The sequence below is a fragment of the Lycium ferocissimum genome, chromosome 10, assembly GCF_029784015.1.
Source record: "Lycium ferocissimum isolate CSIRO_LF1 chromosome 10, AGI_CSIRO_Lferr_CH_V1, whole genome shotgun sequence".
Classification (NCBI taxonomy): Eukaryota; Viridiplantae; Streptophyta; class Magnoliopsida; order Solanales; family Solanaceae; genus Lycium; species Lycium ferocissimum.
In genome coordinates this window covers 27,296,565-27,312,647 of record NC_081351.1, presented here as the reverse complement: position 1 = coordinate 27,312,647, position 16,083 = coordinate 27,296,565, and the positions used below count along the sequence as shown (strand labels likewise).

The window sequence follows — 16,083 nt, the reverse complement described above, 5'->3', positions numbered from 1 at the left end:
TTGTAACACTCTAATGCTTGTATATCTTCACTAATTAGTCCCACGTTGTGTGCTCTATGTCCTGATGTTATCATGTGTAGTTTTAAATCTGAATAAAACTAGATGTGCTTTGTTTTGGAAAAATTACAGCCAAATACCATTCGGTCATCTGGCTTATGAATTATGTAGTATGTACATAATGTATAGGTAGTGCATACTTTATACTACAGAAACATATACTATACACAAAATTTACATCCGAAGTGTATACTTTATACTAATTATACATACACTATACATACATATACACAACATATACAGTCAAAGTGTATAGGTAGTGTATACTTTCGGCTATGTTGGTAAACTAGTTGGCCGAAAGGTACATTTACTCAAATCTCCGTTTGGTTTTCCGCATTAAAAAATTGTTAATTATTGTATAATTTTCAAACACTCACTAAAGCTTTGATTAGCCGTCCAAAAATTGATGATTTACCCATTTCCTCCGTTATAGGGCCCCTATCATACGTCCAATAATTGGGCTTTTTAGTTATTGGGTTTTAAGACCAGCAATTCGCAGGAACGTCCTTATTTTGGGGTGGTATTTAATTTTTGTCCCTCAAATTGGTGATCTCCTCTTCGCCTAATACCATGAGATTTGGGATTCGAATCCCGGCTCAGTCAAAAAAATAAATCGTAAGGATAGTAAAGTTAGGTGTATTCGGGCCAAAGTTAGGCCTGCAGGCAGAATTTTGTATGCTTCAACTAGAGTTTCAAATTCTAGTTTAAAATAGAATTTTGAAGGCAAAATTTCGCTGCGAATTTAAACCTCTACTGTCTTTGTTAAAGACTATCAATTTGAGGGACAAAAATTAAAGACCACCCCAAAAGAAGGACAATCCGAGGAAAAAAAGCTTTTATAACTCGAGAACCTGAATGTTGTCACAGGCCCAAAATTAAAATTACTCATTTGTCCAACCTCAAAACCAGTTAACCAGACGAAAAGCTTCTTCTTCCTTGAGAAACCCTCAATTCCACCCTTTTTTCATACTTTCAACAGCTAATTGAATCTTGAAAAAAATGCCTTCTGAAGACTCAAAGCCAGTGAAAATTGATGATGATGAAGAAAGCATTGGGTCTCTTTTTAACAACAAAAAGAAACCTAACAACAATGCCGCTTCAAAATCTCAGCCTACCAAAAATGCCAAAGTGAAAAAAGAAGAAAAATATGATGATTTTGAAGAACCCAATCCCAAAAAGACCCCTAAAAACCTTAAGGCTAAGAAAGAAGAAGAACCCTCACCCATGTCCAAGAAAAGCTCCAGTAAAACTGTTAAAGTTGGTATTTTTATGCACTTCTTGTTTCTTTTCTGTTTGATTTATTCTTTTTTTTCCTTTTAGGGGTTTGATTTTTTGGATTCTTTCTTTACTGGTATGTCTATTATACGAATAGTATATGTATATTATGCGTATAGCATACGTATATTATTTGTATAGTATATGCAAAACCTATGCATTTGCTGGCTATTTTGTAAACTAGATCACCCAAAGGTATTGTGCTGTAAATTTTCCTTGATTATTCCTTTTTGTGTGTAGAAAGTTGTAAAGAAAGAGGAAGAGGATAAGAAGAAAGGAGCTAAAAATGCAGACACTAGTACTGTTAAGAAGAAGGAAAAGAAAGTTTATGACTTGCCTGGTCAAAAGAGAGACCCTCCTGAAGAAGTATGTTACTTTATGTTATGGTTGTGATTCTTGTGAGTGCATTGGGCAATAGCATTTTTTTTTTTTGAGGTTCTTGATGGTATTGTTATATTTTTTGGATTTTCAGAGAGACCCGTTAAGGATTTTCTATGAATCCTTGTACCAGCAAGTGCCAGACAGTGAATTAGCAGCTATCTGGTATAAATTCTCCCTTTCCATCTGTTAAATAAGTTATTCATATGTAGCTCTGTTGCCGTTTGCATTATTGAGTATTCATGAAGCTGTTTTTGCTGATTGCTTGAAAAAAGAGCAACCATGAATATTATGATGCCCTTAAAGGCCAAAATTTGTTCTTGTTCTAATTCCCTTTTCTTTTTCATAGTCTCCGTCAAAATCTAACAGACACAGTTCGATAAATATTTGCTAGAGACTAAAGTGTTAACTTTTGGCAAACTTAAAGGACTAAAACTGTTAATTACATACTTAACAGATTATTTTGAACCGACTCTCAAGCATAAGGTACCATTTTTGCTTACAAAGTGTATGCCGTTAACCTGGTTGATGCTTCTGTATTAGCTCATGATTTCATTTAGCCATGCACTTTATTGAATGACTAGCTATTCTTAGTGTAAATTTGGGAGATAAAGAGTGATTTAGATCTATTCATTATCAGACAGAAACAAGAGTAGGGGTAAGAAAATTCTGTTTGTTGCTTAAAGATTCCTCCTAAGTTCCAATGGGAGTAAATTGGTGCTTTGCATGGTTAATATCTTTGCTTATTGTACAACGGATAGTGGAACAAGGAGGTGTGTGCTTAAATCTCGATGTGCAGTACTATGTCAAAAGAATAGGTCTCACATGTGAACTTACCAGTAACTTTTTTCCCTTTTTTCTAAAGAGAGAAACATCAGCATGATATAAGTTGTATGTTTACAGCTGAGATGCTTAGTGAAGTTGCTAATCAAGTTAGTTTCCATTGGACAAGGAATGTGCATCTTGACTTGGCCTTTTTGGCTGGTGAAATACGATGCGAATTTGGCAACCTTAGTTCTAATATAAGTGGTTGAGCTCATTATCATCGATCTAATGCACTACTTTAGTTTGAAGATGCTTAAACATAGGAAAAATGAAATTAAAAATATATAAGGTTTGTTATAACTTCATTGAAACTTCCGTCTGGAATATGAAAAAGGATAGTTTCAACATTTTGACTCTAGATGATGAGTTCAGCTGACTTCTGACCTAAATTATGACATATGTTGAGGTGAAAAGTGAAAACTCTGCTGTTAGTGCATTTCTCCACTTATTGACCATGATTTAGTATATCCTTATGCTAACCAGCGTGTCACTTGGCACAGGTTTTTACATTGAGTGAACTTAGGGGATTAAGGTAAAATTGCCACTAAAAATATTTGTTTAAATCATGAGTGTGTGTAGTGGTTAGAATGCAAATGAATTTGTCGGTTTGAAACTTAAGCATGAGAGCTCTCTGTGGAACTTTTATTGGTTGATGTTCACTATTTTGTTATGTTCAATCATATGGCTTACGCATGCATAAAGAATGATATTTGGGAAGATCGTTAGCATCTCTTTCTTCATTTAACCAACGGAGGATGCAAAGTCATGTGAGTTTAGACTGTTTAGTTGGTGCACTTGTCAAGATTTCGATGTTCATGGTTACAAATTTGCAATTACTGTAGTTTTTAGCCAAAGTTGTCCCTTATCTATGGGAGTAGGTCTGTTTTGGTCCTTCAAATATAACCTTGAGCTTCTTTAGTCCCTTAATTTTGCTAAAGTGGAGCACCTTTGGTCCAACTAATAGAATGGACTTAAAAACTAACAGTAACTGCCCCGGAAAAATCACTGACACTACAGAAAGGATCTTGATGGATCCTCATTCTTCAAAATGTGTACTTGCAATTGTTAACAACTAATCCAGGGTGGTTCGTAATGGTTTTGAATACTACGTCAACCATGCCTTGCTGCTGGATTTAAGTAATTGTATCCTGTTACTGATGTTTTTGCAGGATGATGGAGTCTGGTTTGCTTCCCAAGGACTTGGCGAAGAAAGTTTTAGAGAAGAAACAAAAGAAGGCCCAACAGCAGAAGCTTGGTTCACCTATGAAAAAAACGGTTGTGACAGTGAAAAAGACGACAGTGTCCGTTACTGTTAAGAAGAAGACATCCTCCTCAACCCCGCCATCAACACAGAAGAAGAAAACACCGGATACCGGAGCTAAATCAAAGCAGCAGCAGTCAAAGAAACGGAAGCTTAAGGATGATACTTCTTCTGAAGAAGACTCGGATGATGATTTCGTTGCAGATCGGAGAAGTGCAAAGAAACAGAGAGCATCTTGATTGTTCTTGTATTATTGACTAATGACTAAGCTATTTCTGATTATAGAAGGAATTGAAAACTAGGTGTTATCGTCTAGCAGAGTTTGCCATGGCTAAATCTTTTATGTAAAACTTCCCATTTGATGAGCTGTGATACTCTGTTACATGTATCTCAATTTCCAGCTACTTGTAACATCTATTTCAGACCTGAGATTGAAGAAAACCATTCTAAAATCATTGATCTATTTAAACTTTTCTGCTTTCTTTTTTTCCATTGTGGCTTCTCAGATACAACAATAATAGTATCTTCTTATTTCAATGTTAGTGATGTCAAATGTTTTTCTAGCCAACTTTAACTGAAGTTGCAATTATAATTACAAGACCAAGAATAGATCGATCGCAAACTTCATCCAGTCTTTGTGCAAGTACTAGAACAATTGAAAATTCTAGCTAAACATTTGATTTAATAAGAATCCATATAGAAGTTTATTTCTTTTTTTTTTTTTTTAATTCAAATTCTTTCATTAGCTAAGCAACTGCAATAGACTAATAGGAGCCAACTCAAAGGCACCAGTCTACATTTCGTCGTCTATTTTTATTTTTGTCATTTTTCTCCTCACTTCCTTTCTTCAAAAGATAGTGGTTCTTCAATTATTTTCAATGTGACTTAAATCTTCGACCTAATGATTAGAGGTAAAAGCGGTTTAGTACTATGTCATCCATCTGTCTTTAGAGTCAATGTATAGTTTTCGTCACCAAATCAAAAAATATACAGTTCCAAATAGATTCAAAAGGTTATATATCTATTTAATCAGTGTTCGTACTCAATTTTGGACCTGAATAATTCTAAGTCACATCAATTGTCCTTATATATTTATTTCTTTTATTTGGACATGATATGGGTCGATGATTTAAATAGAACGATATTGCCAGTGAAAATTTATATAGTTGATTCCAAAGACGTTTAATTATTGTTATATTTAATTTGGAAAAGGCTTTTGATTCAGGGCCTCAAAGAAGCCTAGCCCTTCTGCCCATTCAGTAATCATTTTTTTGCGCAGATTACCCTTCTTTTGGGGTGGTCTTTAAATTTTTGCCTTCATATTTGTGGTCTTTAAATTACGCCTTCATATCTCTGGTCTTTAATTTTTGCCCTTCGCATTGCAACTCTGAGCGTTCACGCAGAAATCATGAGGTTCTGAGTTCGAACCCCCGCTCAAGCATAAATTAAAAAAAAAAAAAATTGCAAGGCAAGGTTTGGGTCAAGTGGAATTACCAAATTTATGCCGGACCCGGGATACTCATGCCTTATGGGCAGACTTGGCATAAGTATGCCAGGTCCGGCATAACTTTGGTAATTCCTTAACAAGTTTATGCTTAGGTGGGGGCATACTTTTAATGGGCAAACTTTTATGCGACTCAGTATAAACTTGTGAGGAATTACCAAAGTTATGCCGGACCCGCATATTTATGCCAAGTCCGCCCATAAAGCATAAGTATCGGGTCCCATAACTTTGGTAATTCCTTCATAAGTGTATCTGCATTGGGGGCATAGCGAAATTTAAACTCGCCTTGCGATTTTTTTTTTTTTAAATTTTGATTGTGTGGGGGTTCGAACCGGAACCCATGGGTTTTAGCCGAAGGGCAAAAATTTAAAGACAAAATTTAAAGACCACCCCAAAGAGCGGGCAATTGCACCGTTGCCCTTCGAATCGAAAAAATTGCGCATTGTCCTTCTTTTGGGGTGGTCTTTAAATATTGCCCCTCATATTTGTGGTCTTTAAGTTTTGCCCTTCGCTTGAAAAATGGCCTTATACCTGAGGTTCTGGGTTCGAACCCCCGCTCAGGCAACAATAACAACAACATACCCAGTGAAATCCCACAGTGTGGGGTCTGGGGAGGGTAAAATGTACGCAGACCTTACCTCCATCTCGGAAGATAGAGAGGCTGTTTCCGGAACCCCCGCTCAGGCATAAATTAAAAAAAAAAATCGCAACCCAAAGCTTGGGTCGCGTGTATGCCTGACTCGGCATACACTTGTTAAGGAATAACTAAAGTTATGCCGAACCCGACATAATTATGCCTTATGGGCAAACTTTTAGTTAAGCCTTAACTAAAAGTCTACCCATAAGACAGAATTTTTCTTTAAGACATAGTTTAGTTATGCCTTATGAGGTAGACTTTTAGTTAAGGGGTCTCCTTAAGACATAGACTTTGCCTTATGAGGCAAACTTTTAGTTATGCCGTAAGAAAAAATTCCGCCTTATGGTGCATACTTTTAGTTGTACCTTATGGGGCAGACTCTTAGTTAAGACATAACTAAAAGTATACTCCTAAGGCGGAACTTTTTCTTAAAGCATAAACTTTGCCTTATAAGGCGGACTTATAGTTATGCCGGGTCCGGCATAACTTTAGTTATTCCTTATGAAGTGTAAGCCGGGTCCGGCATACACGCTAACCAAGCCTTGCTTTGCAATTTTTTTTTTTTTTATTTATGCCTGAGCGGGGATTCGAATCCAGAACCTCATGATTTCTACACGAAGCTCAGGATTGCAACGTGAAGGGCAAAAATTAAAGACCAACATTTTGAGGCACAAAAACTAAAGACCATCCCAAAGGAAGGGCAATCCTGCCAAACAGGTCAGCTAAATATTATATGGGCCTACTAGGTCTTACCACATTCTTAATCCTCATTACTCAGGTAAGATCACAGGTGCTTCAGCCCTTCATTACTCTTTACTATTTTCACTACTCTTTCCTCTCTTCTTCATAATTCAGCACTGATAACAAAATTCCACCAAATCACAAAAAAAAAAAATTAAAAAAAAAATTAAAAAAAAAAATCCATCAGAGCTACAACATCAACAACATATAATGGTTGATCATGAGGAGTTACCAGAAGCAGCACTACAATGGGATGACATGACGGAAAAAGAAAGAGAAGTATCGAATATTCTGTTAAATTTACCGGAACTGATAGAAAATTTAAGTGTTTATGGTGAAGATCAACTTCTTCCTTGAGGTTGGAAAAAAAGGAGGTCTGCCGTTAGTTCTCCTTTAATTCCAGTAACATCACCGTCATCTTCTCTGCCACGTGGACTGAAGATTTCCAAACCTAGAGTTGCACACACTAAGGTTAAAAAACCTAATATACTTACTTCTCCATGCACGTTGTCACTTGTCCATGCTAGTGTTCTTGTGGGATTACTATTATTTGTACAGCTAAGATTAGGATAAATGTTTAAAGATAGCAATCTTTTATTTCTGTTATACTTTGGGATTGTTCATATTCTCACATAATCTTGAATATTCATTTTTTTCTTTAACGGAGCTCTAACGTGAATTAGCTGGATTTCGAGTGTAAAAATAAATATTTTCTGAAGAGGTTCAAATTTGTCATTCTTTTTTTGATTGTGTTTAAAATTATCCATTAGTTATATTTCAAGTTGGAATTTCGTTGAGATTGTAGGATCAAAATTTTAAGTTTATGGGTTTTAAAAGGTAACTTTTTATCCCTTCTGAGTTTAGGATACATTATTTTAGACATATCTTAACTGAATTTCTTAAGACAAAAGTAAATTTTGAGCTAAAGCTACTGGATTCCTGTAATTTCTAGCTACGCGTATTTGCTAATGGAAGATAAAATTAAGTTATTTCGTGTGGAAGAGTATTTTCTTAATTAATTTCCCCCAAACTAATCACTTTGTATAGTATCCAATAACTCATTACTAGGATAGTTTTGATAGTTGTTAGATTCTCCATAGGCGTGGTAAGGTATATTCCCTATTTTTCCGGTGTCCATATTTGAGGTTTATTCTTACTGGTAGTGTTATTTTTTCCAGTTCGAATTAAAATCTCGAATCTCTTAAACCTAAGTTTTTTCTCTCTCTCTCTTTTTATTTATTTATTGGTTGAATTAGTCTTCTATATATCTGACTTGATTGATTTGTGTTATTTTATGTAGGAGCAGTTGATGCAGCAAATTAATGAATTAACACGGCGGAAAACGGTTTACCAACAGCCACAGGTTGTGTTTAATTTTCTCTTTCTATAATGTTATCAATTTTCTTAAATTTAATTCTAACTTTTCAATATTATACTACTACTATTTGTTATTATTATTTTCTTATTCATATAATCATATCAATTATCATTCAATTTTCATAATTTTGGCATACCGTCAAACCTATTTATAACGGCATCATTTCAAATAAAAATGACTCTTATAAAGAGGTCTGACTATATATAAATTATTTTTTCTTCTGATCTTATCATCAAAGAGTTAATATATATCTCTAACTTATTTATCATTGTATTCCTGAGATGGTGTTAATTTGATAGATTGAAGAAAAAAAAGAGAGGCAAAAATAACTTGAACAGCCTTAATTTACAGGATTTGTGTTATTTTATGTAGGAGCAATTGCTGAAGGAAATTAATAAATTAACACGGCGGAGAAAAGTTTACTAAGACGTGTTGGTTAATTTTTCTCTTTCTATCTATAGTGCTTTCAATTTTCTTAAATTTGATTCAACCGTTCAATATTTATACTACTATTTTGTTATTGTTATTCTTATATTCACATTAAAATTGAAACCGGAGTTGCTCGAAGTCCAGAGTCACCTCTAGAAGCAAATAGAATTCAACAACACCTTGAAAGAGTTAACTGGATCAACAAGAAGCTTGGCATATAGAGATTAGGTTCTTTTATTTTTTTGGGTCAGAGATTAGTTTTTCACACGAAAATCCATCGTCGTTAGGAATCTTGGCTAAGCGATCTGTCAAAGTTGTGGGATATAAAAACGCATAATCAAAGAGTCAGGAGCAATATATATCTCTTAATTGTTATCATCGTATTCTTGAGATGGCAAATGGGTAATATAACGCTCTTGTCTTATATACTAATTAGCGTTAGACTAATGTATAAAGTTAGTTTGGACTAGTCATGATTTTATGCAGTGATCAATATTCCAAGTTCTAAAATAATTTGCCACTTATTTGATGTTGCAGTGCATGGCTAATTCGAGGAAGTAACCTCAGTTGAGCAATTAAAGAAGTCCTTGCCGATTACGAATATGAAAAAAAAAAAAAAAATCACAAAATTAAGATCAGAAAGAAAAGTTGCATCAAAAGTTAGAGAAGAAAAAAAGAGCGCTAAGTTTAATAGAAGAAAAAAAGAGCGCTAAGTTTAATAGAAGAAAAAAGAACGCTAAGTTTAATTGTAAACAGTAAAATTATATTACGAACGCAGTATTTTAAAGCCAACATTTACCTCAAATGAAAAAAATATACCTTAATCATTAAATAGTTGAAATCAGTTATGTACAATATATATATATATATATATATATATATATACGTCTTGACCTTTTCTAAAAAACGTTTATTTTAAAAAAGTAAGGCATTTGGCTAAGCTTGATAGAAAATAACTGCTTCAAGAGAGTATCATAAGTTGTTTTTCAAAGGATTAAAAAAAAAAAGTGCACTTAGAAGCCCTTTTTTAATGGTCAAACACTTATTGTTCCTTAAAAGTGCTTTTTAGATTAATTGGCCAAACATAAACTGTTTCTTACCAAAAATCTTTTTTTGAAAAGCATTTTGGAAAAAACACTTTTCAAAATAAGCTGATTTTAAAAGTTTAGCCAAACATGCTATATTATCATGTTAATCTATTGCAACTATAGCCCCTTATATCCGATTATTTATTTCATCACAGATTTCAAGGCGATTAAAATATATTGTTAAATAATTAATGTCACCATTTGATAAATATTGCAATAAGCAGTGTAGTTAGTGTAATAAAAGAGAGAAATACAAATTAAGTCCCGATCCTTAGATTGCCTATTCAGGAAAATTGCTAAAGCAGATATTCTCAAAAGTTGTTTCAAACTAAAAATTGCCGATAGAAAGGAGGAAAACATAAAAAAGTTGATATGAAAAGTTCCAATAAATTGATCATTTAATCATTGTAACGTCATACTGAATTCTATGAATATTATAGCAATATTGGTGGTTCAACCAACAACAACATTAAGTTTACTTGATCATAAATTACCTGACTTTCTTTACGTATAAATGACCGTAATAAAAATAAATAAATAAAGATATATTCTCGGTAAATTAGGGTGAGGAAAATACTTGGATTATATTCCAATATAGTTATGTAGGAAATTCAAAAGTAAGAGAGAACTTTTTTTTTTCTCTCATGCTCGGTACCCGTACTGAGGCTCATCTAGTGCGTCTTTGCATCGCTTAAGATTCATTACTATTAGAGATCACATATCTCAACTCTCATTCTTATACCGGTATTTGTTGAAGAGAGCATTGCAAGAATTAAGCTGCGATAGAGAAACATTACTATGGAGGTTATGCTTTTATCATAGAAAACAAAATTATGCTTTTTGATAGACTATGTAAATATTGTAAATATTCCCTTCCTTATGTAAATATTCCTTCCTTATGTATTGTAATCTATAATTTAGCCTAGCATTATACCTACTTTGTATATAAGGACTTATGTCAATACAATCGGATTGATTTCCTACATGGTATCAGACTAGGTTTCTCTCCAAAACCCTAGCCGTCCACCTCTCTCTCTCTCTCTTCTAACCCTAAACCTAGCCGTCCCCTTTCCTCCTCCCTCTTCTCCCTTCAATGGCTGACAACAAAAATTTCCATTCTGCTTTAACCGTCACGAATGTGAAATCTTTAATCCCAATCACTCTGAAAAACCGGCCATTATCACGAATATATTCAAAGTCCTAAATAACACATCATACCACCAATGTCACCATCACAACGTATGACGCAACAAAGGCGGCTAACCTTCCGCTCCGGGAAACGGCTAGACGGTGGTCCTTCAATGGATATACGCCACCGTCTCCCATGATATTCTTACCTATTCTCGTGTAAAGAGAGAAATACTTTTCCAAGATAATAAGCACTCACCGAATTCACCACCACAAAAATGGCCGACTCCTTAGATTACAATAGCCTATTCGTGAAACTTCTAGCCGGCTTACCGCAGTCGTATGCACACTTTGTCACCACCATCCAACAAAAAGATGTTTTGCCTTCTTTCTGCGAAGCTCGAAGCTCGAGATGCGGCAGCCGAAGGAACGTGCCCGCGATTCCAATCCGCGCTCTCTCAAACTAACCAAATTGCCGTCGTGATAATAATCGAAAGGAGGCAAAAATAACAACAACACCAACCGCGGGAAGGGGGTGCCGCCGGCCGGCGGAAAACGGGACAGTTGATATAAAGTATCCGAATAAATATTCCATGCATCCATTTAATCATTCAACCGGATGACACGTCACCGGCTATACTGAATTCTTTTAATGAATATTATAATAGTAGCACTATTCCAATTCGAGGCTAATACATCCCTTTCCCCACCTAATCCTCGAATTACGTCTCCGAAATGTTCAACCAAAACTCATCAAAAACCTTGTGTCCGTACGTAAATTCACTAAGGATAATAATGTTTACTTTTTGGGTTTTCTCGTGAAGGATTTACCGACGGGGAGCCGCCTAATGAGATGTGAAATTACCTCTCAATGCCACTGGTCCACTCCACCATCCACCTTCCTCGCCTACCTAAATGACTCTTCGTAGTAATAAAAATGTAAAGGGCCGGTAGATAAATATGTTAAATTGCCATTTTATATTCGTTGTCGTTTACTACTATGCCGTTTGACATCATTCATAGTGATTTATGGACTTCTCCTATTTTAAGTTCTAATGAATTACGTTTTCTTTCTTGATGATTATAGTAATTTTCTTTGGACTTTTCCTATCTCTCACAAGTCTCAAGTGTATTCCACTTTCTATCTTTTAAGGCGTTAATACGGACCCAATTCGAAAGAGACATTAAAAACATTCAATGTGACAATGGGCGGGAATTCGCAAATGGGCATTTTCAATCTTTTTGCGCCTCAAATGGTATAAATTTTCGGTTTTCTTGCCCCCATACATCTCTCAAATGGCAAAGCGGAACGAAAAATTAAATCCATTAATAACATAGTGCGCACTCTTCTTGTCCACTCCTCCCCTCTTTTTGGCATCATGCTCTCCAAATACATACCTCCTCAATATACTTCCCACCAAAGTCCTTAGGCACAAATCACCGACGCAAGTTCTTTATCAAAGAGCCCCCCTCCTATTCTCATCTCCGGGTTTTCTTATGCTATCCACTTTTCCCGTCTACGACTATTCATAAGTTGAAGATCCACCCCGTGTGTCTTTTTGGGATATCCGTTGAATCATAGAATAAGTGTTAATTTGTCCACCAACAAAATCATCATCTCACGGATGTCATCTTTGACGAAACTCAATTTCCCTTCTCCAAATTGCACTCCCCCACCCCATCTTCCTATGAATTTTTGGACCATGGAATTTCCCCGTATACCTTGCATTTTACTCCTCATACCCCTCACCCGACACGGCCCAACAAAAATCCGCCCGTGATCGCCCGGCGTCCCTAACCCCAATGCCCCACCCGTATCCCCCATAGAAAAGCCAAATCTTCAAAAACAACCGTTCAACTTAAATCTCGCCTATCCCCGCGAAATCCTATTAGTTCTAAATGACCACAATTGAAAGTCTGCCGTAGTTGATGAATATAATGCTCTAATTAATAATAAGACGTTTGGTTCCACGTCCCCCCGATATTGAATCTTATTCGTTCTATGTAGATTTTTCGTCATAAAAAGAAATCGATGGTTCTTTTGAGCCGGCACAAAGCCCGTCTTGTCCTATGGCGGGTCTCGAGGGGAGTTGATTGCGATGAGAGCAACAAACCGCTACTATTCGCAGAGCATTGCACTTGCACACTCTTGGCCCATTCATCACTTGACGTCAAGAATGCTTTCCTACACGCAATCTTAATGAGACGATATGCATCAGCCTATTGGGTTTAAGGATCTGCATCCCCATCATGTTTGTCTCTTGAGGAAGTCGTTGTACCCTTAAATATATATTTCAATATATATGTCTCCACCATTGGTTTTTCACATAGCCGATGGATCACTCTCTCTTTATTTATTGTCGAGGTTAACAACATTAATACATGATATTATTCTCGCAATGCTCTCGTGAAATCCATCATGTCTCTCCTTAGTGCCGTAATAACTCGCCTATTTTCCGGGTATCGGTCTGTTACCGGAAATGGCATGTTTCTCTCTCGAAGAATTATGCAGCGAGATATTATAGAGCGTGCGGGCATCCGCACCATCGTAAAACACTAACTCCAAACTTGGTGCCGCGAACTCCTTTGATCCCACCCAATATCGGGGACATTCACAAGACGGATCTCCTTTTCAACAAGTATGCCTTCACGTTCCAAGGTTGCGCGTATAAAACGCGTAATCCGATACGTTCAAGGTACTATTGACTTTGGTCTCCATCCGTACAAATCCTCCTCCGTCGCCTCTCTTGTCTCTTATATATTCCGGACACTCGCCGATCCATTTATTGTGTCTTCCTTGCGATAACCTCCTCTCAGGTCATCCGGGGCAACCTTGTCCAAAAAATACCGTGGCGTCGTTAATGTCGTCTCTCCCGTTGGCTTCGCAACCTTCTCTTGGAGCTCCTTATTTTTATTGTGATAACGTTAGTTTACCTATCGAATCCGGTTCAAAGACCAACGCACTAAACATATTGAGATGGACATACATTTCGTACGCGAGAAAGTTGCCCGTGGAGAAGTTCGTGTTCTTCACGTCCCGTCCCGTTATCTGCGTATATCTTTACTAAAGGTCTTCCGCGCGTGCTCTTTGATGATTTCGGGGAACCAAATGTACGACGACCTCCCGCTTCGGATAGACTATGTAAATATTGTAAATATTCCTTCCTTAAAATATTCCCTTCCTTATGTATACTTAGGTTAATTTAGCGTATCATTATACCTTTTGTATATAAGGACTTTCATATGTCGCATACGGATTGATTTCCTACACTTTTATCATAGAAAACAAAAAAAAAAAAAAAAAAAATTAACTCACATGAAGCAAAATGTAATGTAAAAGACAAGTCATGATACCATTTAGTGACTTGGTCTGGTATTTACCTACTCTCATCCTATAGGGATTATCAGAGAGCAACAAAGCATTAGATTTCCGAATAGAATATGTGCATGTAGTGTCGAAGAAGTAGAAAAAGTATCAAAAGTGCCCTTAAATATATATCCAATATATATGTAGGGAAATGGAAGAGTTTAACAACATTAATACAGTGATTATTGCAACATTGTTGTGGTAATAACTAAAAAGTTAATTGGGGTAATAACTCTCCAAAAGATAACTCCTTTGATGTGGGGACACTAAAGGGGATTTTTTTTGGCTTTTAGTAATAATAGGTTTGATACACATTAATCATATATCCACATTCATTATGGACTAAGAAAAGAAAAAATATGACTCTTTATTATCCTTATTTGTATCTCATTTACGTTATTAGAAAGAAAACATCTGATCCTTCTTCAACATTCTGAATATAGATCTGTAATTAAGAGAACCAAATGAGGGAGTTCAGAAACTTTTATAATAATTAAGATAGTTAACGAAATGATTTTTTAGTTTTTTAACATAGTTATTTAGCGTGATTAAGAGTGTTAAAGGAGTGTTTTTTGAGCATTTTTATATCACATAAATGAGAAAAAAATAGAGAAAAGGCCAAAAAAGAAGAAAAAAGATAATTGTGTTGCTTGGTGAAAGAAAGGTATAGCATCACCTTTACTATTCCTAATAGTTACATATAGTGAAATGGATTTTTTTTTGGTATGCTTTAAATCCTCTAAAGCACCTATTCATTCTGGGAATCAAATGACCATATTCTTGTAATATCTTATAATTTATATCTTGTTATATTCCCTTGCCTCATTTGCTTCCCAAATTTTATACAAAAGCTTAAAATGTGCCACTTCCTTTAAATTGAGAGGAGAATTCTTTATACAATCCTAGTCTCTCTCTTATTCTTCTCTAATGAAACAACTCCCATGTTGTATCCTTTTTTTTTTTTTTTTGTTGCAAAATCCTCAATTTTTTCTCTCCGGAATTGTTTATGTAAAAATTAATTTGTATATGGATAACATCTATTTTGTCATAAATTACACGGATTTGATAAGTTTTACAACCAACCATTTGAAAACATTCTCGTGTGATTTCATTGCTACCACACATTGTCATATTTAATTTATTCATTCACATCAAAAAATATTAACACTATGTGCTCATGAAAATGTATAACTACTATAAAAGTTCTAAAAGACTAAAAAGATAACTTATTTGCTTATTCTTTGGCTGGCTTCTAATGTTTATTAGACCGTGACATATTTTTTTGGGGGCATTAACAACCAATAACTATAAGAAATATTGTACCATAGGCAGTATGGCTTCCAACCCTACAAAAAACTTAAAGTATCGTTCCCAACAAAAATCTTGCCATATAACTTTAAAAATCATTGAAAAGAAAAAAGGAATAATAACATAGTCGACTTAATTTAGTAGCTGACAATAACATAAACACGCTTTTCATCAAAGCTAATAGCAATTAAAAATACATAATTAAAATTCGTTTGAAAATTGCTCATTCGACTTTCTAATAGACTTGTTAATTTCACATCTCAGAGAGAAAGTTCCATAATTCATTATTGATAGATAAAATGGAATCATACATCTGATCAAATATCTTTGTTCAGAGCAAAGAAATAAAAACAAAAAGAAGAGAACAACATTAATTTGAAACCAAAACATCACAAAATGAATCTCCAAAAACATAACACGGTAAAGAAGAATACATTCATGACCTCAAAGAATAGAAGAGAACAAAAACAGAATTTGAAAATAAGGTCTTTGCCTAGAACTACCTAGGAAATCAAATCAACCCCCTGTGAAGATCTATTTTAAGTGCTTGAAGCGGATGAACAATCAACGCACGTAATCAAGTTTCATGCCATCATATCTTCCTGCCCAGCAGCAATAAATAGAATATAATTACATTCAAAGCAATAATTTTGTAAGCCAAAAACATTATTAAAAGCAAAAAGATAAATAAAAAATGATTTCAAAAG

The 16,083-nt window shown here is 35.1% G+C and overlaps 1 protein-coding gene across 1 annotated transcript; it reads left to right on the top strand.

Moving 5' to 3' along the window:
- Positions 1–967: 967 nt before the first annotated feature.
- On the top strand, positions 968–4,288 carry LOC132033122 (uncharacterized). Its single transcript, XM_059422997.1, has 4 exons — positions 968–1,314; positions 1,573–1,698; positions 1,805–1,875; positions 3,705–4,288. The coding sequence occupies exons 1-4, from the start codon at positions 1,057–1,059 to the stop codon at positions 4,033–4,035; spliced, it is 786 nt and encodes a 261-aa protein (XP_059278980.1). The 5' UTR covers positions 968–1,056; the 3' UTR covers positions 4,036–4,288.
- The last annotated feature ends 11,795 nt before the right edge of the window (positions 4,289–16,083 follow it).